The 25617-nt window shown below is 51.4% G+C and overlaps 1 protein-coding gene across 1 annotated transcript; it reads left to right on the plus strand.

Moving 5' to 3' along the window:
• Window positions 1-25436, plus strand: KIFC1 (kinesin family member C1). Its single transcript, XM_062512275.1, has 15 exons — window positions 1-567; window positions 638-746; window positions 1343-1387; window positions 1905-2154; window positions 4701-4878; window positions 9011-9178; window positions 9999-10127; window positions 11685-11801; window positions 13505-13681; window positions 13767-13934; window positions 17003-17141; window positions 19797-19936; window positions 22794-22867; window positions 24984-25059; window positions 25322-25436. The coding sequence occupies exons 1-15, from the start codon at window positions 148-150 to the stop codon at window positions 25364-25366; spliced, it is 2235 nt and encodes a 744-aa protein (XP_062368259.1). The 5' UTR covers window positions 1-147; the 3' UTR covers window positions 25367-25436.
• The last annotated feature ends 181 nt before the right edge of the window (window positions 25437-25617 follow it).

Raw genomic sequence — 25617 nt, forward strand, 5'->3', positions numbered from 1 at the left:
GGATGTTTTTGGGTGGATTTGGGGATGTTTTGGGTGGGTTTGGTGGATTTGGGGTTGGATTTGAAGATGTTTTGGGTTTTTTCGGGTGTTCCGGGAGATTCGGGCTGTGGGCGGGGTTTGAGCCCAGACCACGCCCCCTCCTAACCAATGACCAAAACAAGCCGCTGCCCGGCGTGGCCCCGCCCCTTCCCCAGGCCCCGCCCCCCGCAGCCGTTATCCCTTGGCGGGCGAACCCCCCCCTCTGAACGTGACCCCGCCCCTCTCTCCCATTGGCTTTTCACGCTCCCTCCCCGCCTTCCTATTGGCCGAGCCGCACGGGGGCGCGGCCGCCCCTCCCAACTCGCCCCGCCATTGGTCGAGGCGCGGAGCCCAACGTGCGCGCGGCGGTTTGAAGGCGCGCGGGACAAGATGGCGGCGCTGCCTCAGGCCGGTCCTGCCGCGCTCCCGGGACCGCGCTCGGGTCTCTCGCGGCTGCCGGTGGCCCGGGCCCAGGAGAAGCGGGCCCAGGAGAAGCGGGCTCCGTCGTGCCCCGGCCCCGAGGGCCCGGCGGTGGGGCCTCCCCAGCAGGTACGGAGCTGTCCCCGGGCGGGTTTTGCCTTCGTTGCGGAGCCGCCTGACGCCGTTTGTCCCCTCACAGAAACGATCGCGAACCGGCCTCGGCCCCGGAGGCGCCAAGGCCGCGCCCAAGGCCCCGCCCAGGGTCCCCCTCAGGACTCTGGGGCCCGCGGCGGCGGCGGGGAAGAACGGTACGGGGAGAGCGGGGTGGAGGAAGGGGGTCCTGGGGAGGTTAAAGGGGCTTTGTGTTCTAGAGGGGGCTTGGGGGAGGTCTGGGGTGGTTAAAGGGGTTCGGTGAGGTTTTGGGGGTGTAAAGAGGCGTTTGGGGAGGCTCACGGAGCATTTGTGGGGAAGTGAGTGAGGAACCGGGGGTGCTAAAGGGGTCTTCGGCTGGGTTTTGGGACTTTTGGGGGGGCTTGGGGATACTTTGGGGGGTTAAAAGGGGCTTAGGAGGCGTTGGAGGGGGATTTGGGGCGGTTAATGAGGATTTTGGGGCAGTTAAAGGAGATTTTGGAGAACTTTGAGGCAGCTAAAAGGGGATTTTGGGGCAGTTAAACAGGACTTTGGGGCATTTGGAGCATTTCAAGGAGACTTCGGGGTATTTGAGGCAGTTAAAGGAGATTTTGGGGCATTTAAAAGGGAGTTTGGGGGCACCTGGAACAGTTAAAGGGGCTCAGGGGACTCCTGGGGGACTCAGGGATTTTAAACGGGGGTTTGGGGGGGTCAGTGTGACCTTGGGGGTGTCGAGGGCTTCGACTCCCCCCCCAAATGTCCCCTGTCCCCCCAGATGCCACCCGAAAGGCAGCGACAGTGGCGGCTGCTCCTCGGACAGGTGAAGCTCGAGACCCCCCAGTGTCCCCAAGACCCCCTTCCCTGTCCCCAGTGTCCCCAGATCCATTTCCAGTGTCCTCTTTGACACCTCCAAGGCCACCTCTCCTGTCCCCAGTGTCCCCAAGCCCCTCTTCATGTCCCCAGTTCCCTTCCTGGTGTCCCTGAGGCTCTCCCTGATGTCTCTACGGCCACCCTTTCCCTGCCCCCAGTGTCCCCAAGGCCCTCCTGAGGTCCCCAGTCTCCCTCTTAATGCCCCCAAGGCTCCTCCTGCTGTCCCAAAGCTCTCCTCAATGTCCCCAAAGCCACCCTTTCCCTGTCCCCAGTGTCCCCAAACCTCCCCCAACGTCCTCAGTCCCCTGCCTGATGTCCCCGTGTCCCCCTCAATGTCCCCAAAGCCACCCTTTCCCTGTCCCCCAGCCCCTCCCGATGTCCCCAAGGCCATAATTTCCCTATTCCCAGTGTCCCCGAGGCCACCCTTTCCCTGTTCCCGATGTCCCCACCCCCGTGCGTCCCCCCAGGCTCTGCCACCCGCGCCACAGCCCCCGTGGCCGGGAAGGGGCTCCCGAAGCGGCAGCCGTGGGACCTGCGGGGCCAGGTCGGGGACCTGAGGGAGGCGCTGGGAGAGGCCCAGGGGAGGCTGCAGCACCTGGACACGCAGAAAAGGGAGCTGGAGAGCGGGAACCAACAGCTCAGAGAGCACCTGGAGCAGCTGCAGAGAGAGCTGGGAGAGAGGGAGCGCCGCGAGAGCAGCCTCAGCTCCAGGGTCAGGTGAGGAACGGACCAAATTCCTGAAAAACCGCCCCAAAATCTGCCCCTATCCATCCAAATCCCTGAGCTGGGAGAGAGGGAGCACAGGGAGAGCAGCCTCAGCTCCAGGGTCAGCTGAGGAATGGAACAAATTCCTGAAAAACCGCCCCAAAATCCGCCCCTATCCATCCAAATCCCTGAGCTGGGAGAGAGGGAGCACAGGGAGAGCAGCCTCAGCTCCAGGGTCAGGTGAGGAACGGACCAAATTCCTGAAAAACCGCCCCAAAATCTGCCCCTATCCATCCAAATCCCTGAGCTGGGAGAGAGGGAGCACAGGGAGAGCAGCCTCAGCTCCAGGGTCAGGTGAGGAACGGACCAAATTCCTGAAAAACCGCCCCAAAATCTGCCCCTATCCATCCAAATCCCTGAGCTGGGAGAGAGGGAGCACAGGGAGAGCAGCCTCAGCTCCAGGGTCAGGTGAGGAACGGACCAAATTCCTGAAAAACCGCCCCAAAATCCACCCCTATCCATCCAAATCCCTGAGCTGGGAGAGAGGGAGCACAGGGAGAGCAGCCTCAGCTCCAGGGTCAGGTGAGGAACAGACCAAATTCCTGAAAAACTGCCCCAAAAATCCACTTAAAACTGCCCCAAAATCCATAAAAGCTGCCCCAAATGTCTCAAAATCCTCTGGAGGAAGCTGGAATGCTGAGAAACAACCTCAGAGTGTGTTGGAAAATCCCCAAAATCCATCTAAAAACCACTAAAGAGTCCCTGATCTTCCTTCAAACCTTTCCAAAAGATTCCCCAGTGAACCCCAAATCCTTCTAAATGTGACTTTTCCTACTCAATTGCCTCTTAAGGTTCCTCTAACAGATTTTGAGATCCTGCAGTTCTCCCAAAGTCCCCCAGAATGTCCCACATTCCCCCCCAAATTCTCTTCTGCAGCTCAAGTTCTCAAAATTCCTTCACAACCCTCCTGAAAATCCCCCAAATTTCCCTAAATTACCCCAAAACCCCTCAAGATCCCCAAAATTCCTTCAGAGCCTTGCTAAAAATCCCTGAAATCTCCCTGAATCCCCCCAAAATTCCCTCAGAACCCTTCCAAAAAATCCCTGAATTTTCCCCAAATCACTCTGAACCTGCTGAAGAGCCCCAGAATTTCCTCAAAACCCTTCTGAAAATCCCTGGAAGTTCCTTGAATCCCCTCAAGATCCCCAAAATTCCTTCAGAATTCTTCTGAAAATTCCTAAAGTTTCCCTGAATCCCCTCAAGATCCCCAAAATGCCTTCAGAGCCTTGCTAAAAATTCCTGAAATTTCCCTGAATCCCCCCAAAATTCCCTCAGAGCCCTTCCAAAAATCCCTGAAATTCCCTTGAATCCCCCCAAAATTTCCAGAATAATTTTGAAAATCCCTGAAATTTCCCCAAATCACTCCAAACCTGCTCGAGATCCCCAAAATTCCCTCAGCACCCTTCCAAAAAATCCCTGGTATTTCCCTGAATCCTCCCAAAATTCCCTCAGAACCATTTTGGAAATCCCTGAAATTTCCCCAAATCACTCCAAATCTCCTCAGGATCCCCAAAATTCTGTGAACTCTTTGAAAATTCCCTGAAACTTCCCTCAATGTTCTCAAGGTCCCCAAAATTCCTTCAGAGCCTTGCTAAAAATCCCTGAAATTTCCCTGAATCCCCCCAAAATTCCCTCAGAACCCTTCCAGAAATCCCTGAATTTTCCCCAAATCACTCCGAACCTGCTGAAGAGCCCCAGAATTTCCTCAAAACCCTTCTGAAAATCCCTGGAAGTTCCTTGAATACCCTCAAGATCCCCAAAATGCCTTCAGAGCCTTGCTAAAAATTCCTGAAATTTCCCTGAATCCCCCCAAAATTCCCTCAGAGCCCTTCCAAAAATCCCTGAAATTCCCTTGAATCCCCCCAAAATTTCCAGAATAATTTTGAAAATCCCTGAAATTTCCCCAAATCACTCCAAACCTGCTCGAGATCCCCAAAATTCTGTGAACTCTTTGAAAAATCCCTGCAATTTTCCTGAATCCCCTCAAGATCCCCAAAATGCCTTCAGAGCCTTGCTAAAAATTCCTGAAATTTCCCTGAATCCCCCCAAAATTCCCTCAGAGCCCTTCCAAAAATCCCTGAAATTCCCTTGAATCCCCCCAAAATTTCCAGAATTTTGAAAATCCCTGAATTTTCCCCAAATCACTCCAAACCTGCTCGAGAGGCCCCAATTTCCCTCAGAGCCCTTCCAAAAATCCCTGAAATTCCCTTGAATCCCCCCAAAATTTCCAGAATAATTTTGAAAATCCCTGAATTTTCCCCAGATCACTCCAAACCTGCTCGAGAGGCCCCAATTTCCCTCAGGACCCTTCCGAAAATCCCTGAATTTTCCCTGAATCCCCCCAGTTCCCCTCACCACTCCCCAACCTCCCTCATAACCCTTACCGAAAATCCTCCCGAGTGACCCCGAAATCCCTGAAGGAATTTACCCCAATCTCCCGGAACCGGCCCGGGACGGGCGATTCCCCGTTCTCAGGGGCTTTGCTGCCGTTCCCGCAGCTCCCTGGAGTCCGAGGTGTCGCAGGTCCGCGCCGAGCTGCAGCAGAGCCGGGGCCGGCTGGAGGCCCTGGAGACGGAGAAGCTGCGCCTGCAGGCGGAGGAGGAGCAGCGGCGGCAGGAGAGGGACGAGGCCCGGGGTCAGGCACGGGCACTGCTGGAGCAGCTGGAGAACACTGAGGTGGGGCCCGGAATTGCGGAGAAAACGGGAATTTGGAGCCGTTTTTGTTGCTTTTCCATTGTGTGCGTGTGGGGAGGGGATGGGGGGGGGGGGGGGAAATGGCGGCGAGCCGTGAGGGGGAGATCCGCTAGGGGGCGCCAAAAAAAGGGCGGGAAATCGTGAGGGCTCGGCAGGAATTCGCCTTTTTTAGCCCCAAAATCGCTCCGAAAGCGCCTCGAAACGCAGGGGAACGGGGTTTTCCATCAGTTCGGCTGCTTCTGTCCCCAAAATCCATCAAGGGCTCCTGAAAATGTGCGAAAAACCTTGGGGTTTTGGAGTTGCTTTTGTTGCTCTCGGACCTGAAATCCGCCTGGGAGTACCAGAAGAAAGGTGGGGAAATGTGGGGTTTGTGCTAATTCCGGCTTTTTTGGTGTCGAAATCCTTCAGAGGGAGCATCAGAACTCGGGGGAAAATGGGGATTTTCACTGCTTCAGGTCCTTTTGCGCCCAAAATCCCTCAGGGGGTGCTTCAAAATCTGCGAAAAAACCCAGGAATTTGAAGCTGTTTTGTTGCTCTGGGGGGGACAGAAAAATGAGAGATTTATGCCAATTCCAGCTTTTTCGGTGTGGAAATCCCTCGGGGGGGGGTGCCTCAGATTTTGAGAGAAATGGAAATTTTTACCAATTAATCTTTTTGACCCCTTTTTTGCACCCTCAGGGGTGCTTCAAAATCCACCAAAAAAAAGAGAATTTGGAGCCACTTTGCAGCTCCAGGGGCTCCTAAAAATGGCAGGAAAACGGGGGCTTCTGGTAATTCTGGCTTTTTGGTGTCGAAACTTATTCAGAGGATGCCTAAAAATGTGACAAAAATGGGAATTTTCACCAGTTCAGCTGCTTTTGTACCTAAATCCCTTGGGGGGCTTCAAGATCCATGAAAAAATTGGATTTCACAGATTTTATTTGCTCTCCAAGCTAGAATCCACCTGGAACACCTGAAAAAAAAAAAGTGGGAAAATGAGGGGTTTGTGCCAATTCCGGAGGGTTTTGGTTTTTTTTTTTTTTTTTTGTGTCAAAATCCCTCAGGGAGTGCCTCAAAATTCGGAGAAAGTTGTGAAAAATGGGTATTTTCACCAGTTCAAATGTTATACAGCCAAAATCCCTCAGGATGTTCAAAAGGTGTGAAAAAAAAAAAAAAAAAGAGAATTGGAATAATTTTTGTAGGGATTCAACTCAAGATACACCAGAGGGCGCCAAAAAAAAGGCGGGAAAATGAGGGATGGATTTGCTTGGATGGCAGTGAAATCCCTCAGGAAACACCTCAAAATATGGCAATTTACACCAGTTTTACTGGTTTTAATACCAAATCTCTTGGGGAATGTTAGAAAACGTGCAAACTCTCAGGGAAAACGGGGTGTGTTTGTTTTTTTTGTCCCTGCACAGCAGTTCTGAGTTCTCTGTGCATTTCTGTTCTTACAGCAGTTCTGAGTTCTCTGTGCATTTCTGTTCTTACAGCAGTTCTGAGTTCTCTGTGCATTTCTGTTCTTAGAGCAGTTCTGAGTTCTCTGTGCATTTCTGTTCTTACAGCAGTTCTGAGTTCTCTGTGCATTTCTGTTCTTAGAGCAGTTCTGAGTTCTCTGTGCATTTCTGTTCCTGTACAGCAGTTCTGAGTTCTCTGTGCATTTCTGTTCTTACAGCAGTTCTGAGTTCTCTGTGCATTTCTGTTCCTACAGCAGTTCTGAGTTCTCTGTGCATTTCTGTTCCTGCAGCAGTTCTGAGTTCTCTGTGCATTTCTGTTCTTAGAGCAGTTCTGAGTTCTCTGTGCATTTCTGTTCTTAGAGCAGTTCTGAGTTCTCTGTGCATTTCTGTTCTTACAGCAGTTCTGAGTTCTCTGTGCATTTCTGTTCCTGCAGCAGTTCTGAGTTCTCTGTGCATTTCTGTTCTTACAGCAGTTCTGAGTTCTCTGTGCATTTCTGTTCTTACAGCAGTTCTGAGTTCTCTGTGCATTTCTGTTCCTACACAGCAGTTCTGAGTTCTCTGTGCATTTCTGTTCCTACAGCAGTTCTGAGTTCTCTGTGCATTTCTGTTCTTACAGCAGTTCTGAGTTCTCTGTGCATTTCTGTTCTTACAGCAGTTCTGAGTTCTCTGTGCATTTCTGTTCCTACACAGCAGTTCTGAGTTCTCTGTGCATTTCTGTTCCTACAGCAGTTCTGAGTTCTCTGTGCATTTCTGTTCCTGCAGCAGTTCTGAGTTCTCTGTGCATTTCTGTTCTTAGAGCAGTTCTGAGTTCTCTGTGCATTTCTGTTCCTACAGCAGTTCTGAGTTCTCTGTGCATTTCTGTTCTTACAGCAGTTCTGAGTTCTCTGTGCATTTCTGTTCCTGCAGCAGTTCTGAGTTCTCTGTGCATTTCTGTTCCTGTACAGCAGTTCTGAGTTCTCTGTGCATTTCTGTTCTTACAGCAGTTCTGAGTTCTCTGTGCATTTCTGTTCTTACAGCAGTTCTGAGTTCTCTGTGCATTTCTGTTCTTAGAGCAGTTCTGAGTTCTCTGTGCATTTCTGTTCCTACAGCAGTTCTGAGTTCTCTGTGCATTTCTGTTCCTGCAGCAGTTCTGAGTTCTCTGTGCATTTCTGTTCCTGTACAGCAGTTCTGAGTTCTCTGTGCATTTCTGTTCCTACACAGCAGTTCTGAGTTCTCTGTGCATTTCTGTTCCTGCACAGCAGTTCTGAGTTCTCTGTGCATTTCTGTTCCTGCAGCAGTTCTGAGTTCTCTGTGCATTTCTGTTCTTACAGCAGTTCTGAGTTCTCTGTGCATTTCTGTTCTTACAGCAGTTCTGAGTTCTCTGTGCATTTCTGTTCCTGCAGCAGTTCTGAGTTCTCTGTGCATTTCTGTTCCTGCAGCAGTTCTGAGTTCTCTGTGCATTTCTGTTCTTAGAGCAGTTCTGAGTTCTCTGTGCATTTCTGTTCCTACAGCAGTTCTGAGTTCTCTGTGCATTTCTGTTCCTACAGCAGTTCTGAGTTCTCTGTGCATTTCTGTTCTTAGAGCAGTTCTGAGTTCTCTGTGCATTTCTGTTCTTACAGCAGTTCTGAGTTCTCTGTGCATTTCTGTTCTTACAGCAGTTCTGAGTTCTCTGTGCATTTCTGTTCCTACAGCAGTTCTGAGTTCTCTGTGCATTTCTGTTCTTACAGCAGTTCTGAGTTCTCTGTGCATTTCTGTTCTTACAGCAGTTCTGAGTTCTCTGTGCATTTCTGTTCCTGCAGCAGTTCTGAGTTCTCTGTGCATTTCTGTTCCTGCAGCAGTTCTGAGTTCTCTGTGCATTTCTGTTCTTAGAGCAGTTCTGAGTTCTCTGTGCATTTCTGTTCTTACAGCAGTTCTGAGTTCTCTGTGCATTTCTGTTCTTAGAGCAGTTCTGAGTTCTCTGTGCATTTCTGTTCTTACAGCAGTTCTGAGTTCTCTGTGCATTTCTGTTCCTGCAGCAGTTCTGAGTTCTCTGTGCATTTCTGTTCTTACAGCAGTTCTGAGTTCTCTGTGCATTTCTGTTCTTAGAGCAGTTCTGAGTTCTCTGTGCATTTCTGTTCTTACAGCAGTTCTGAGTTCTCTGTGCATTTCTGTTCTTACAGCAGTTCTGAGTTCTCTGTGCATTTCTGTTCTTAGAGCAGTTCTGAGTTCTCTGTGCATTTCTGTTCTTACAGCAGTTCTGAGTTCTCTGTGCATTTCTGTTCTTAGAGCAGTTCTGAGTTCTCTGTGCATTTCTGTTCCTGCACAGCAGTTCTGAGTTCTCTGTGCATTTCTGTTCTTAGAGCAGTTCTGAGTTCTCTGTGCATTTCTGTTCCTGCAGCAGTTCTGAGTTCTCTGTGCATTTCTGTTCTTAGAGCAGTTCTGAGTTCTCTGTGCATTTCTGTTCCTGCAGCAGTTCTGAGTTCTCTGTTCTTGTCGTTTCCCGTTGCTGGTTCCTCCCCCCCGTTGCTGGTTCCTCCCCCCCGTTGCTGGTTCCTCTCCCCCGTTGCTGGTTCCTCCCCCCCGTTGCTGGTTCCTCCCCCCCGTTGCTGGTTCCTCCCCCCCGTTGCTGGTTCCTCACCCCCGTTGCTGGTTCCTCCCCCCCGTTGCTGGTTCCTCTCCCCCGTTGCTGGTTCCTCACCCCCGTTTCTGTCTCTCTGCAGGCCCGGCTGCAGCAGGCGCAGCAGCAGCTGCAGGCACAGCTGGAACAGCTGGCTGCCCTTCGGGAGCTGGAGGCGTCGCAGCGGGCGCTGCTGGCCGAGCACGAGGAGCGCGTGCACGGGCTGGAGATGGAGCGGCGGCGGCTGCACAACGACATCCAGGAGCTGCGGGTGGGGCTGGGGCTGCCTCCTGCATTTGGGGATTTTATGGGAATCACCCGAGTGCCCGGGGTGAGGGGAGATGGCAGCAGTGACCCCGGGGTGAATCCCATTTTTGGGGATTTTATGGGAATCACCCGAGTGCCCGGGGTGAGGGGAGATGGCAGCAGTGACCCCGGGGTGAATCCCATTTTTGGGGATTTTATGGGAATCACCCGAGTGCCCGGGGTGGGGGGAATGTTCCCCATTCTAATCCATTTTTAAATTTTTGTTTACTTTTTAAAATAATGTTTTCCCCGGTAACATCAGCATCTTTTATATCCAATTCATTAATTTTATTAATAATTAATTTATTTTTGTTTCACACCCAGTGTAATGTCTGTGTGTTCCATATCCTGTTCATGTGTGTTATTTCTCACAATTAATTAATTAACTAATTAACATTCTCTCTGCCAGGGGAACATCCCCCAGTTCCATCCCCGTTTATCTGTGCTGTTCCTCACTGTTAATTAGCCAATTAACACTCATTAAGGCTCTCTCTGCCAGGGGAACATCCCCCAGTTCCATGTCTGTTTATCTGTGCTGTCCCTCACTGTTAATTAGCCAATTAACACTCATTAAGGCTCTCTCTCTCTCTCTGCCAGGGGAACATCCCCCAGTTCCATCCCTGTTTATCTGTGCTGTCCCTCACTGTTAATTGGCCAATTAACACTCATTAAGGCTCTCTCTGCCAGGGGAACATCCCCCAGTTCCATGCCCGTTTATCTGTGCTGTCCCTCACTGTTAATTAGCCAATTAACACTCATTAAGGCTCTCTCTCTCTCTCTGCCAGGGGAACATCCGTGTGTTCTGCCGCGTTCGGCCCGTGCTGCCCGAGGAGCGCCAGCGCCAGCGGGGGCTGCCCCACCTGCACTTCCCCCCCCAGGAACCGCGAAGCCTCGTCCTCACCCGGCCCGACGAGGTGAGACCCTGGGCAGGGGGGAACCTCAGTAATTAGTGATTAATGAGAGCCCTGAAATCACTGATTAATGACAGCCCTGAAATCACTGATTAATGACAGCCCTGAAATCACTGAGTGATTAATGAGAGCCCTGAAATCACTGATTAATGACAGCTCTGAAATCACTGATTAATGACAGCCCTGAAATCACTGATTAATGACAGCTCTGAAATCACTGAGTGATTAATGACAGCCCTGAAATCACTGATTAATGACAGCCCTGAAATCACTGATTAATGACAGCCCTGAAATCACTGATTAATGACAGCTCTGAAATCACTGAGTGATTAATGAGAGCCCTGAAATCACTGATTAATGACAGCTCTGAAATCACTGAGTGATTAATGACAGCCCTGAAATCACTGAGTGATTAATGACAGCTCTGAAATCACTGATTAATGACAGCCCTGAAATCACTGATTAATGACAGCTCTGAAATCACTGAGTGATTAATGACAGCTCTGAAATCACTGAGTGATTAATGACAGCTCTGAAATCACTGATTAATGACAGCCCTGAAATCACTGAGTGATTAATGACAGCTCTGAAATCACTGAGTGATTAATGACAGCTCTGAAATCACTGAGTGATTAATGACAGCTCTGAAATCACTGATTAATGACAGCCCTGAAATCACTGAGTGATTAATGACAGCTCTGAAATCACTGAGTGATTAATGACAGCTCTGAAATCACTGAGTGATTAATGACAGCTCTGAAATCACTGAGTGATTAATGACAGCTCTGAAATCACTGATTAATGACAGCCCTGAAATCACTGAGTGATTAATGACAGCTCTGAAATCACTGATTAATGACAGCCCTGAAATCACTGATTAATGACAGCTCTGAAATCACTGAGTGATTAATGACAGCCCTGAAATCACTGATTAATGACAGCTCTGAAATCACTGAGTGATTAATGACAGCTCTGAAATCACTGATTAATGACAGCCCTGAAATCACTGATTAATTAGAGCCCTGAAATCACTGATTAATGACAGCTCTGAAATCACTGAGTGATTAATGACAGCTCTGAAATCACTGATTAATGACAGCTCTGAAATCACTGAGTGATTGAAGCTCCAAAAATCCCTGAATTACAGTCCCAGAAATTCTTGACTGCCCAAAAATCCGTGTTTCACACCCTGAGCAATCCCTGCATTCCAAAAATCCTTGTTTTGCACCCTCCAAAATCAGCCTTTTCTCCTTTAAGAAACCCCCATTCCCCAAGAATTCCCCTTTTCCTCCTAACATTTCCTCAAAATTTCACCCTTCCCCAAAATAGTGACTTTCTTTTTTCCTATGAAGTTGCCATTTCCTTCCATTTTTTTCCCCCTCACAAAAATCACTCTTTTTCCCAAAAAAAAAAAAAAAAAAAAAATTCCTGCCCGAATCCCTTTCCTCCTCTCCCAAATCCCAAATTTTCCCCCACAGATCTCCTTTTCCCCTCCCCCACGCCCAGGTCTCCTGCCAGAGTTCCTCGTTTTTCCCCAAATTCTGTTTTTTTTCCCCAAAGTCCCAGGTGGGGCGGGAGCGGCGCCCGGAGCTGCGCTACGACTTCAGCTTCGACAGAGTCTTCCCTCCTGGGGCCTCCCAGCTGGAAATCTTCCAGGAGATCCAGCTGCTGGTCCAGGTGTGTGCCCACCTGGATCCCAGGATGTCCCACCTGGATCCCAGAATGTCCCACCTGGATCCCAGAATGTCCCAAATGGATCCCAGAATATCCCAAATGTCCCACCTGGATCCCAGAATGTCCCACCTGGATCCCAGAATGTCCCAAATGGATCCCAGAATATCCCAAATGTCCCACCTGGATCCCAGAATGTCCCACCTGGATCCCAGAATGTCCCAAATGGATCCCAGAATATCCCAAATGTCCCACCTGGATCCCAGAATGTCCCACCTGGATCCCAGGATGTCCCAAATGTCCCACCTGGATCCCAGAATGTCCCACCTGGATCCCAGGATGTCCCACCTGGATCCCAGAATGTCCCACCTGGATCCCAAAATATCCCAAATATCTCACCTGGATCCCAAAATGTCCCACCTGGATCCCAAAATATCCCAGAATATCCCACCTGTCCCACCTGGATCCCAGAATCCCTGGAATTCCACCCAAATCCCCTCAGAATTCCTGAACCCCCCACATCCCTCCCAAAAAAACCAGAAATCTCCCCAAATCCCTGTCAGAATTCCCAGAAATCCCTCTGCCCGTTCCCAAATCCATCCCCAATTCCCATTTTTCCCGTTGTTTCCCATCCCAGTCTGCCCTGGACGGGTACCCGGTGTTCCCAGTCCCTCTGCCCGTTCCCAAATCCATCCCCAATTCCCACAATTCCCATTTTTCCCGTTGTTTCCCATCCCAGTCTGCCCTGGACGGGTACCCGGTGTTCCCAATCCCTCTGCCCGTTCCCAAATCCATCCCCAATTCCCATTTTTCCCGTTGTTTTCCCATCCCAGTCTGCCCTGGACGGGTACCCGGTGTTCCCAATCCCTCTGCCCGTTCCCAAATCCATCCCCAATTCCCACAATTCCCATTTTTCCCGTTGTTTCCCATCCCAGTCTGCCCTGGACGGGTACCCGGTGTTCCCAATCCCTCTGCCCGTTCCCAAATCCATCCCCAATTCCCATTTTTCCCGTTGTTTCCCATCCCAGTCTGCCCTGGACGGGTACCCGGTGTTCCCAATCCCTCTGCCCGTTCCCAAATCCATCCCCAATTCCCATTTTTCCCGTTGTTTCCCATCCCAGTCTGCCCTGGACGGGTACCCGGTGTTCCCAATCCCTCTGCCCGTTCCCAAATCCATCCCCAATTCCCATTTTTCCCGTTGTTTTCCCATCCCAGTCTGCCCTGGACGGGTACCCGGTGTTCCCAATCCCTCTGCCCGTTCCCAAATCCATCCCCAATTCCCACAATTCCCATTTTTCCCGTTGTTTCCCATCCCAGTCTGCCCTGGACGGGTACCCGGTGTTCCCAGTCCCTCTGCCCGTTCCCAAATCCATCCCCAATTCCCATTTTTCCCGTTGTTTTCCCATCCCAGTCTGCCCTGGACGGGTACCCGGTGTTCCCAATCCCTCTGCCCGTTCCCAAATCCATCCCCAATTCCCACAATTCCCATTTTTCCCGTTGTTTCCCATCCCAGTCTGCCCTGGACGGGTACCCGGTGTTCCCAGTCCCTCTGCCCGTTCCCAAATCCATCCCCAATTCCCATTTTTCCCGTTGTTTTCCCATCCCAGTCTGCCCTGGACGGGTACCCGGTGTTCCCAATCCCTCTGCCCGTTCCCAAATCCATCCCCAATTCCCACAATTCCCATTTTTCCCGTTGTTTCCCATCCCAGTCTGCCCTGGACGGGTACCCCGTGTGCATCTTCGCCTACGGCCAGACGGGCAGTGGGAAAACTTTCACCATGGAGGGCCCGGAGGCGTCGGGGGGCCCCGAGTCCCGCGGGATGATCCCCAGGGCCGTGCGTCACCTGTTCCTGGCGGCGCGGGACCTGGCGGGAAAGGGCTGGCAGGTGAGCCCGGCCCCGCCCCGGCCCCGCCCCGGCCCCGCCCCGGCCCCGCCCCGGGGCACGCCCGGGCACGCCGGGCTTTGGGCAGTATCGCTTCTCCGCCAGCTTCCTGGAGATCTACAACGAGGCGCTGCGGGACCTGCTGCTGGCCAAGGGGGAGCACGGCTCCGAGCTGGAGATCCGCAGGGCGAGCCCGGGCAGCGACGAGCTGCACGTGCCCAACCTCACCTGGGTGGACGTGGACAGCGAGGAGCAGGTGGGGGGACACGGCCCGGGGGAGGTTCAGGGATTTCAGGGGAAAGTTTGGGGATGTGGGATGGGAATTTGGGGGTTTTAGGGGGAATTTGGGGATGTGGGATGGGAATTTGGGGGTTTTAGGGGGAATTTGGGGATGTGGGATGGGAATTTGGGGGTTTTAGGGGGAATTTGGGGATGTGAGATGGGAATTTGGGGATGTGAGATGGGAATTTGGGGATGTGAGATGGGAATTTGGGGATGTGGGATGGGAATTTGGGGATGTGGGATGGGAATTTGGGGGTTTTAGGGGGAATTTGGGGATGTGAGATGGGAATTTGGGGATGTGGGATGGGAATTTGTGGATTTTAGGGGGAATTTGGGGACGTGGGATGGGAATTTGGGGATGTGGGATGGGAATTTGGGGGTTTTAGGGGGAACTTGGGGATGTGAGATGGGAATTTGGGGATGTGAGATGGGAATTTGGGGGTTTTAGGGGGAACTTGGGGATGTGAGATGGGAATTTGGGGATGGGGGATGGGAATTTGGGGATGTGAGATGGGAATTTGGGGATGTGGGATGGGAATTTGGGGTTGCTGAGAGGGGAATGTTTAGCTGCACGTGCCCAACCTCACCTGGGTGGACGTGGACAGCGAGGAGCAGGTGGGGGGACACGGCCCGGGGGAGGTTCAGGGATTTCAGGGGAACGTTTGGGGATGTGGGATGGGAATTTGGGGGTTTTAGGGGGAATTTGGGGATGTGGGATGGGAATTTGGGGATGTGGGATGGGAATTTGGGGATGTGGGATGGGAATTTGGGGTTGCTGAGAGGGGAATTTGGGGATGTGGGATGGGAATTTGTGGATTTTAGGGGCAAGTTTGGGAATGCTGGATGGAAATTTGGGGGTTTTAGGGGGAATTTGGGGATGTGGGATGGGAATTTGGGGATGTGAGATGGGAATTTGGGGGTTTTAGGGGGAATTTGGGGACGTGGGATGGGAATTTGGGGGGTTTAGGGGGAATTTGGGGATGTGAGATGGGAATTTGGGGATGTGGGATGGGAATTTGGGGGTTTTAGGGGAATTTGGGGACGTGGGATGGGAATTTGGGGATGTGGGATGGGAATTTGGGGATGTGGGATGGGAATTTGGGGGTTTTAGGGGGAATTTGGGGATGTGAGATGGGAATTTGGGGATTTTAGGGGCAAATTTGGGAATGCTGGATGGAAATTTGGGGGGTTTAGGGGGAAATTTGGGAATGTGAGTTGGGAATTTGAGCGGTTTAGGGGGAAATTTGGGGAATTTCGGAGTAAATTCGGAGATTTTAGGGGGAGATTTCAGGTGGAAACTCGAGGTTTTTAGGGGGAGAAATTGAGGATTTCGTGTGGAAATTTGAGGATTTGACATGAAAACCTTTGTCAGTTTTGGGGCACAATTTGCAGATTTTAGGGGGAAGTTTGGGGTTCTGGGTGGGAGCTTGATGGTTTCACGCAGCAATTTGGGGTTTTTTTCCCTCTGTTAATTTCATTTTTTTCCTCCATTCTCCCCCCTTTTCTCTCCCTTTTCTGCCCCGTTTTTCCCCGGTTTTCCTCCCTTTTCCCATTTTCCCCCTTTTCCCTCCCTTTCCCCCCTCTTTTCCCCCCATTTTTCCCTTTTCCCCCTGTTTTTTCCCCGTTTGACTCCCTGTTTTTTCCCTTTTTTCCCCCGGTTTTCCCCACCATTTTTCCCCATTTCTCTCTCCGTTTCCCCCCATTTTTCTCCCCGTTTTTTCCCCATTTCTCTCCCTGTTTTTCCCATTTCTCCCTCGTTTTTCCCCCCCAATTTTTCCCCATTTCCCCCCTTTTCCCCATTTCTCCCCTGTTCTCTCCCTGTTTTTCCCCCTTTTCCCTGTTTTTCCCCATTTTCCCCGTTTTTCCCATTTTTCCCCATTCTCTCCCCATTTTTCCCCCCATTTCTCCCTGTTTTTCCCCCCTGTTTTTCCCCCCATTTTTCCCATTTTTTCCCCTCTCTTTCCCCCATTTCCCCCCTCCCTTTCCCCCCCTGTTCCTCACCTTTCCCCCCCCGTTTTTCCCCCTGTTTCTCCCTGGTTTTCCCCCCTTTTCCCCCCCTGGTTTTCCCCCTCTTCCCCCTCCCCGTTTTCTCCCCTCCCCCTTTTCCCAATTTTTCCCCATTTTCCCCCCATTTTTCCCCATTCTCTCCCAATTCTTCCCCATTTCCCCCCCATTTTTCCCCATTCTCTCCCTGTTTTTCCCTGTTTTCCCCCCATTCTCTCCCTGTTTTTCCCTGTTTTCCCCCCATTTTTCCCCATTCTCTCCCTGTTTTTCCCCCCTGGTTTCCCCCCCTGGGTTTCCCCCCATTTTCCCCCCTTTCCTCCCCCATTTCCCCCCCCCTTTTCCCCCCGTTTCCCCCCCATTTCCCCCCCACTTTTCCGCTTTTTTCCCCCCATTTTCCCCCCCTTTCCCCCCATTTCCCCCCCCCGTTTCTCCCTGGTTTCCCCCCCATTTTTCCCCTTTTTTCCCATGGTTTTTCCCCGATTTCCCCCCCCCGTTTCCCCCCCCGATTTTCTCCCCCTTTCCCCCCCCTTTTCCCCATTCCCCCCCCTTTCCCCCCCGATTTCCCCCCCTTTCCCCCCATTCCCCCCCCCATTTCTCCCTGGTTTCCCCCCCATTTTCCCCTTTTTTCCCATGGTTTTTCCCCGATTTCCTCCCCCCATTTTCCCCCCCATTTTCCCCCCCGATTTTCCCCCCCTTCTCCCCCCTTTTTCCCCATTCCCCCCCCCATTTCTCCCTGGTTTTCCCCCCATTTTTCCCCTTTTTTTTCCATGGTTTTTCCCCGAATCCCCCCCCGTTATCCCCCCCTTTTCCCCCCTTTTCCCCCCCCTTTTCCCCCTGTTTTCCCCTCCTTTTTCCCGGGTTTTCCCCCCATTTTTCCCCTTTTTCCCCCCCCTTTCCCCCCCATTTCCCCCCCCCGTTTCTCCCTGGTTTTCCCCCCATTTTCCCCTTCTTTCCCATGTTTTTTCCCCGCTGGATTTCCCCCCATTCCCCCCCTTTTTCCCTCTCCCCCCGTTTTTCCCCTCCCCACGCCGTGCCCAGGTGCAGGAGCTGTTGCTGCGGGCGCGCTCCCAGCGCTCGGTGGCTCGCACGGGGCTCAACGAGCGCTCGTCGCGCTCGCACTCGGTGTTCCAGCTGCGCATCCGGGGCCAGCACGGCGCCCGCGACCTCAGCTGTGCCTGTGAGACGCCCCGGGATCGCCCCGGGATCAGCCCCAAAATCACCCCGGGATCGCCCCGGGATCAGCCCCAAAATCACCCCGGGATCGCCCCGGGATCAGCCCCAAAATCACCCCGGGATCGCCCCGGGATCAGCCCCAAAATCACCCCGGGATCGCCCCGAGATCACCCCGGGATCACCCCGGGATCAGCCCCAAAATCACCCCGGGATCGCCCCGGGATCAGCCCCAAAATCACCCCGGGATCGCCCCGGGATCAGCCCCAAAATCACCCCGGGATCACCCCGGGATCAGCCCCAAAATCACCCCGGGATCACCCCGGGATCAGCCCCAAAATCACCCCGGGATCGCCCCGGGATCACCCCGGGATCACCCCGGGATCAGCCCCAAAATCACCCCGGGATCGCCCCGGGATTACCCCGAAATCAGCCTGGGATCAGCCCCAAAATCACCCCAGGATCAGCCCCAAAATCACCCCGGGATCGCCCCGAGATCACCCCGGGATCACCCCGGGATCAGCCCCAAAATCACCCCGGGATCACCCCGGGATTACCCCGAAATCAGCCTGGGATCACCCCAAAATCACCCCGGGATCACCCCGAGATCACCCCGAGATCACCCCGGGATCACCAAAATCAGCCTGGGATCAGCCCCGAAATCACCCTGGGATCACCCCGGGATCACCCTGAAATCACCCCAAAATCACCCCGGGATCACCCTGAAATCACCCCAAAATCAGCCCGAGATCACCCCGAAATCAGCCCGGGATCACCCCGGGATCACCCTGAAATCACCCCGGGATCACCCCGGGATCACCCTGAAATCACCCCAAAATCAGCCTGAGATCACCCCGAAATCAGCCCGGGATCACCCCAAAATCACCCCGGGATCAGCCCCGAGATCACCCCAAAACCACCCCGGGTTCACCCTGAAATCAGCCCAGAACCACCCCAAAATCACCCCGCAATGTACCCAGGGAATCACCCCGGAACCTCCCCGAATGTACCCTGGGATCACCCGGAAATCACCCCAAAATCATCCTGGGAATTACCCCAAATTCACCCAGGGAATCGCCCCAGAAGGTGCCCCGGGATCATCCCGGAATCAGCCCAGAACCTCCCCAAAATCACCCCAAAATTACCCTGGGAATTACCCCAAAATCACCCCGGAATCTACCCTGGGATCACCCCGAAATCACCCCTGAACCTCCCTGAAATTGCCCCGGGAATTACTCTGGAATTGCCCCAAAATCACCCTGGAATGTACCCCAAAATCACCCCGAAATCGCCCCAAAATCACCCCAAAATCACCCCGAAATCACCCTGGGAATTACCCCAAAATCACCCCGGGATCACCCCAAAATCACCCCGGGATCACCCTGAAACTACCCTGAAAAGTTCCCTGAATCTGCCCCAAATGTATCCTGAAAGTAGCCCCGAAATGTCCCCCAAAATTATCCCAAAATGTCCCCCAAAATTATCCCGAATTGTACCTCGAAACTGCCCGGAATGATCCCAAAATTATCCCGAAATGTCCCCAGAATCACCCCAAAATCATCCCCAAATCAGCCCAAACTTTTCCCCAATTCCTGTTTTTTCCCCATTTCCCCCCAAATTCCAATTTTTCCCCCAAATTCCCATCCCCCCAAATTCCAATGTTCCCATTTTCCAGCTGCTTTCCCGAAATTCCCATCTCCCCATTCTCTCCCTGGTTTTCCCCATTCCCCCCCCCCAGATTCCCCATTTTCCCACATTTCCCAATTTTTCCCCATTTTCCCTCATTTTCCCCAACCTCCCCCATCCCCCCCCCGTTTTTTCCCCATTTCTCCGTTTTCCCCAATTTCCCATTTCCCCCCGTTTTTTCCCCAAATTTCCTCCCATTTTCCCCCTGTTTTTCCCAATTCCCCATTTCCCCATTTTTTTCCTCATTTTCCCCCCATCTTTCTCCAACTTCCCCTCATTTTCCCCCCATTCCCCCCCATTTTTCCCCCCATTTTCCCTGTTCTCTCCCCGTTTTTCCTGCATTTTCCCCCCATTTTTCCCCATTTCTTCCCGTTTTTCTCCAATTCCCCCCCATCTTCCCCCCATTTTTCCTCCCCATTTTTCCACATTTCCCCCGTTTTTCCCAATTTCCCCCCCATTTCCCCCCCATTTTCCCCGTTTTCCCCCATTTTTCCTCCCCATTTTCCCCCGTTTTTTCCCAATTTCCCCTGTTTTTCCCCTGTTTTTCCCCCGTTTTTCCCCCCCCGTTTTCCCCCCCCATTTTCCCCCCCATTTTTCCTCCCCATTTTCCCCCCAATTTTTTCTCCCCCATTTTTCCCCCCGCCCGTTTTTCCCCCCATTTCCCCCCCCAATTTTTCGCCCCCCATTTTCCCCCCCGTTTTTCCCCCCAATTTCCCCCCCCCACATTTTCCCCCACATTTCCCCCCCCCGTTTTCCCCCCCCCGTTTTTCCCCCCGTTTTCCCCTCCCGTTTTTCCCCCCAATTTCCCCCCCCATTTTCCCCCCCGTTTTTCCCCCCCATTTTCCCCCCCATTTTCCCCCCACATTTTCCCCCCAATTTTCCCCCCCGTTTTTCCCCCCCATTTTCCCCCCAATTTCCCCCCCCCGTTTTTCCCCCCATTTTCCCCCCAATTTTCCCCCCCCATTTTTCCCCCCAGCCTCCCTGACCCTGGTGGACCTGGCGGGTTCCGAGCGCTTGGAGAAGTCGGGATCGGTCGGGAGCCGACTCCGGGAGACGCAGAGCATCAACTCCAGCCTGAGCGCCCTGGGGCTGGTGATCAGCGCCCTCAGCAACAAGGTTTGGGCTGAAAAACCCCAAAAACGGGAAAATCGGGCATTTGGGGTTTTTATGGGGTCCTTGGGGGGCGTCTGTGGGGTTTGGGGTCGCTGGGAATTGGGGAATTGGGGAATTGGGGAATTGGGGAATCCATCAACTCCAGCCTGAGCGCCCTGGGGCTGGTGATCAGCGCCCTCAGCAACAAGGTTTGGGCTGAAAAACCCCAAAAACGGGAAAATCGGGCATTTGGGGTTTTTATGGGGGCCTTGGGGGGCGTTTGTGGGGTTTGGGGTCGTTGGGAATTGGGGAATTGGGGAATTGGGGAATTGGGGAATCCATCAACTCCAGCCTGAGCGCCCTGGGGCTGGTGATCAGCGCCCTCAGCAACAAGGTTTGGGCTGAAAAACCCCAAAAACGGGAAAATCGGGCATTTGGGGTTTTTATGGGGTCTTTGGGGGGCGTCTGTGGGGTTTGGGGTCGTTGGGAATTGGGGAATTGGGGAATTGGGGAATCCATCAACTCCAGCCTGAGCGCCCTGGGGCTGGTGATCAGCGCCCTCAGCAACAAGGTTTGGGCTGAAAAACCCCAAAAACGGGAAAATCGGGCATTTGGGGTTTTTATGGGGTCCTTGGGGGGCGTCTGTGGGGTTTGGGGTCGCTGGGAATTGGGGAATTGGGGAATTGGGGAATCCGTCAGCTCCAGCCTCTGCACATCTGCAGGGAAGGTTTGGGGTGGAAAATGGGAAATTTGGGATTTTAGTGGGATGGGAATTGGGAATGGGTTTTAACAGGGATTTTTAATGGGATTTTAATGGGATTTGAATGGGTTTTAATGGGATTTTAATGGGTTTAAATGGGATTGGAATGGGTTTTATCAGGGATTTTTAATGGGATTTAGTGGGATGGGAATGGTTTTTAATAGGATTTGAATGGGTTTTAATGGGATTTTTAATGGGTTTAAATGGGATTTGAATGGGTTTTAACAGGGATTTTTTAATGGGATTTTTAATGGGATTTTTAATGGGATTTTAGTGGCATTTTAATGGATTTAAATGGGATTTGAATGGGTTCCAACAGGGATTTTTATTGGGATTTTAGTGAAATTTGAATGGGTTTTAATGGGATTTTTAATGGGATTTGAATGGGTTTTAACAGGGATTTTTAATGGGATTTTAATGGGATTTTTAATGGGATTTTAGTGGGATGGGAATGGTTTTTAATGGGATTTGAATGGGTTTTAATGGGATTTTAATGGGTTTAAATGGGATTTGAATGGGTTTTGACAGGGATTTTTTTATTGGGATTTTAGTGGGATTTTAGTGGAATTTGAATGGGTTTAAATGGGATTTTTAATGGGATTTTAGTGGGATTTTTTTAAATGGATTTTTATGGAATTTTAGTGGGTTTCTAATGGGATTAATTTTTTAGGACTTTAGTGGATTTTGAATGGGATTTTTATGAGATTTTAATTGGGTTTTGAATGGGGTTTTTACAGGCTTAATGTGGAATTTTTATGGGATTTTTAATGGGATTTTAACGGGGTTTTTATGGGGATTAGGAATGGGGAATTTGGGAATTGGGATGGCAGGAACAGAATGGGAAATGGGAAAAGGGGGGAGGAAAAACGGGAATTGGGGGAGAGAAAGGGGAGAAAAATGGGAAATAAAGGGGGGGAAATGGGGAAAAATGGGAAATAAAGGGGGGGGAAATGGGGGAAAAATGGGATTTGGGATAAAAATGGGAATTTGGGATAAAAATGGGAATTTGGGAGTGTCTGGGTGAGGTGGGACGGGAGAAATGGGAAAAGTGGGAAACAGAAATGGGATGAACTGGGAAACGGGGAGTGGGATTGGGATTGGGATTTGGGGATTGGGGATTGGGATTTGGGGATTTTGGGATTTGGGGATTTTGGGATTTGGGGATTTGGGGATTATGGGATTGGGGCTGGGAGGGGATTGAGGGATTTGGGGTTTGGGATTTGGGATTCAGGGATTTAGGATTTGGGGTTAGGGATTCGGGGTTTGGGATTCAGGGATTCGGGATTTGGGATTTGGGATTTTGGTTTGGGATTTGGGGTTTGGGATTTGGGATTTGGGGTTTGGGATTCAGGGGTTTGGGGTTTGGGATTCGGGGTTTGGGGTTTGGGATTTGGGGTTTGGGATTTGGGATTTTGATTTGGGATTTGGGATTTGGGTTTCAGGGGTTTGGGGTTTGGGTTTCAGGGATTTGGGATTCAGGGATTCGGGGTTTGGGGTTTGGGATTCAGGGATTCGGGTTTGGGATTTGGGATTTTGGTTTGGGATTTGGGGTTTGGGATTTGGGATTTGGGGTTTGGGATTCAGGGGTTTGGGGTTTGGGATTCGGGGTTTGGGGTTTGGGATTTGGGGTTTGGGATTTGGGATTTTGATTTGGGATTTGGGATTTGGGTTTCAGGGGTTTGGGGTTTGGGTTTCAGGGATTTGGGATTCAGGGATTCGGGGTTTGGGGTTTGGGATTCAGGGATTCGGGTTTGGGATTTGGGATTTTGGTTTGGGATTTGGGGTTTGGGATTTGGGATTTGGGGTTTGGGATTCAGGGGTTTGGGGTTTGGGATTCGGGGTTTGGGGTTTGGGATTTGGGGTTTGGGATTTGGGATTTTGATTTGGGATTTGGGATTTGGGTTTCAGGGGTTTGGGGTTTGGGTTTCAGGGATTTGGGATTCAGGGATTCGGGGTTTGGGGTTTGGGATTCAGGGATTCGGGGTTTGGGATTCAGGGATTCGGGGTTTGGGATTTGGGGTTTTGGGGATTTGGGATTTGGGATTCAGGGATTCGGGGTTTGGGGTTTGGGATCGGGGCCCGGGGGGGTTCGGGGATGCCGCAGTTGCCGAAATGCCGCAGGAGCCGCACGTGCCGTACCGGAACAGCAAACTGACCTTCCTGCTGCAGAACTGCCTGGGCGGGCACGCCAAGGTGTACGTCAGCCTTCCCCCGAAACATCCCAGAATATCCACCCTGAACATCCCAGAATATCCACCTGAAACATCCCAGAATATCCACCGAAACATCCCAGAATATCCACCTGAAACATCCCAGAATATCCCCCGAAACATCCCAGAATATCCACCTGAAACATCCCAGAATATCCCCCGAAACATCCCAGAATATCCACCCTGAACATCCCAGAATATCCACCTGAAACATCCCAGAATATCCCCCGAAACATCCCAGAATATCCACCCGGAACACCCCGGAATATCCACCTGAAACATCCCAGAATATCCACCCTGAACATCCCAGAATATCCCCCGAAACATCCCAGAATATCCACCCTGAACATCCCAGAATATCCACCGAAACATCCCAGAATATCCCCCGAAACATCCCAGAATATCCACCCTGAACACCCCGGAATATCCACCTGAAACATCCCAGAATATCCACCCTGAACATCCCAGAATATCCACCTGAAACATCCCAGAATATCCACCTGAAACATCCCAGAATATCCACCTGAAACATCCCAGAATATCCACCTGAAACATCCCAGAATATCCACCTGAAACATCCCAGAATATCCACCCTGAACATCCCAGAATATCCACCTGAAACATCCCAGAATATCCACCCTGAACATCCCAGAATATCCCCCGAAACATCCCAGAATATCCACCCTGAACATCCCAGAATATCCACCCTGAACATCCCAGAATATCCACCTGAAACATCCCAGAATATCCACCCTGAACACCCCGGAATATCCACCTGAAACATCCCAGAATATCCACCCTGAACATCCCAGAATATCCACCTGAAACATCCCAGAATATCCACCTGAAACATCCCAGAATATCCACCCTGAACACCCCGGAATATCCCAAATATCCACCTGGGGTTCCCAAAAAATCCACCCCAAATCCACCCCGGAATTCCCAAAAATCCACCCCGGAATTCCCAAAATCCACCCCAGAATTCCTAAAAATCCACCCCAGAATTCCCAAAATCCACCCCGGAATTCCCAATTTCCCCCCCCAAATCCAGCCATGAATGCCCTGAAATTCCCCAAAAATTCCTGAAATTCCCCAAAAAAATCCCTCAAATTCCCAAAAAATTCCTGAAATTCCCAAAAAAAATCCCTAAAATTCCCAAAAATCCCAGAAATTCCAAAAAAATATCCCTGAAATTCCCCAAAAATCCCTGAAATTCCCAAAAAAATCCCTGAAATTCCCAAAAAAATCCCTAAAATTCACAAAAAAAACCCTGAAATTCCCAAAATAATCCCTGAAATTCCCAAAAAAAATCCCTGAAATTCCCAAAAAAAATCCCTGAAATTCACAAAAAATCCCAAAAAGTCCCCCAAAAAAACCTGAAATTCCCCAAAAATTCCTGAAATTCCCCCCAAAATCCCTGAAATTCCCCCAAAAAAATCCCTGAAATTCCCAAAAAAATCCCTAAAATTCCCAAAAATCCCAGAAATTCCAAAAAAAATTCTTGAAATTCCCCAAAAAATCCCTGAAATTCCCCAAAAAATCCCAGAAATTCCCAAAAAAATCCCTAAAATTCCCAAAAAATCCCTGAAATTCCCAAAAAAATTCCTGAAATTCCAAAAAAAAATCCCAGAAATTCCCAAAAAAAATCCCTGAAATTCCCCAAAAGTCCCCAAAATTCCCCAAATTCCCTGAAATTCCCAAAAAATTCCCAAAATTCCCGAATTCTCTCCCGAACCCAAAAACTTCCCCTCAGGTCTCCCCAAAACCGGGAAATTCCAGATCCTGGAATTTTGGGCTGGATTTTTTGGGGTTTTTTGGGTTTTTTTGGTTTTTTTGGTGTTTTTGGGGCGTTTTGTTTGGGTTTTTTTGGGTTTTTTTGGTGTTTTTTGGGGTGTTTTGGGTGTTTTTTGGGGTTTTTTTGGGTGTTTTTGGGGCGTTTTGTTTTTTGGGGGTGTTTTGGTTTTTTGGGTTTTTTTGGGTGTTTTTGGGGCGTTTTGTTTTTTGGGGGTGTTTTGGTTTTTTGGGTTTTTTTGGGTGTTTTTGGGGTGTTTTGTTTGGATTTTTTTGGGGTGCCCCAAGCCCACGCCCTCCCCTCCCCCAGGTTGATGTTTGTGACCATCTCCCCCCTGGAGGAGAATTTTGGGGAATCCCTGAACTCCCTGCGCTTCGCCAGCAAGGTCTGGGGGATTTGGGGGGGTCCTGGAGGGATTTTGGGAGGATTTTGGGGGGTCCTGGGAGGATTTTGGGGGCCCTGAGGGGAATTTTGGGGGTTCCTGGGGAGATTTTGGGGTGTCCTGGGGGGGGATTTTCGGGAATACCAAGGTGCAGTTGGGACTCCCGGGGGGGGATTTTGGGGGGTCCCGGGGGGGGATTTTGGGGGGTCCCGGGGGGGATTTTGGGGTTTTTGGGGGGGCTCTGAGGCCGCCCCTCCCCCCGCAGGTGAACGAGTGCATGATCGGCACCGCCCAGGCCAACCGGAAGTGACGCACTCCCTGGCGCCGCTCGCTCCCGCCTTTTTAACGCAACAACCAATAAAGATTCGCCTTTACACGAATTGGCTGCTGGTGTCACGTGGCTTTAGGGGAATGGCGGCGCTGATTGGCTCTGCCTGTACGGCGGCGTGGCGCCCGCCAGGTTACCGCCCTTTTCACGGGGCGGGGCGCCTCGCGGCCGCCGTACCGCCGCCATCTTGTGCTCCACATCCGCGCCTGCGCGGCACCGCCTCCCAGGCTCAC

This window comes from Cinclus cinclus, chromosome 35 (genome assembly GCF_963662255.1).
Source record: "Cinclus cinclus chromosome 35, bCinCin1.1, whole genome shotgun sequence".
In the NCBI taxonomy this organism is placed as follows: Eukaryota; Metazoa; Chordata; class Aves; order Passeriformes; family Cinclidae; genus Cinclus; species Cinclus cinclus.

Bases quoted from the DNA above. Each gene is read 5' to 3' on its own strand.
- KIFC1 (XM_062512275.1), top strand. From the start codon at position 148: ATGACCAAAACAAGCCGCTGCCCGGCGTGGCCCCGCCCCTTCCCCAGG. The intron at 568-637 runs GTACGGAGCTGT...GTCCCCTCACAG, and splicing joins CGGTGGGGCCTCCCCAGCAG to AAACGATCGCGAACCGGCCT. The intron at 22,868-24,983 runs GTACGTCAGCCT...CCCCTCCCCCAG, and splicing joins CTGGGCGGGCACGCCAAGGT to GTTGATGTTTGTGACCATCT.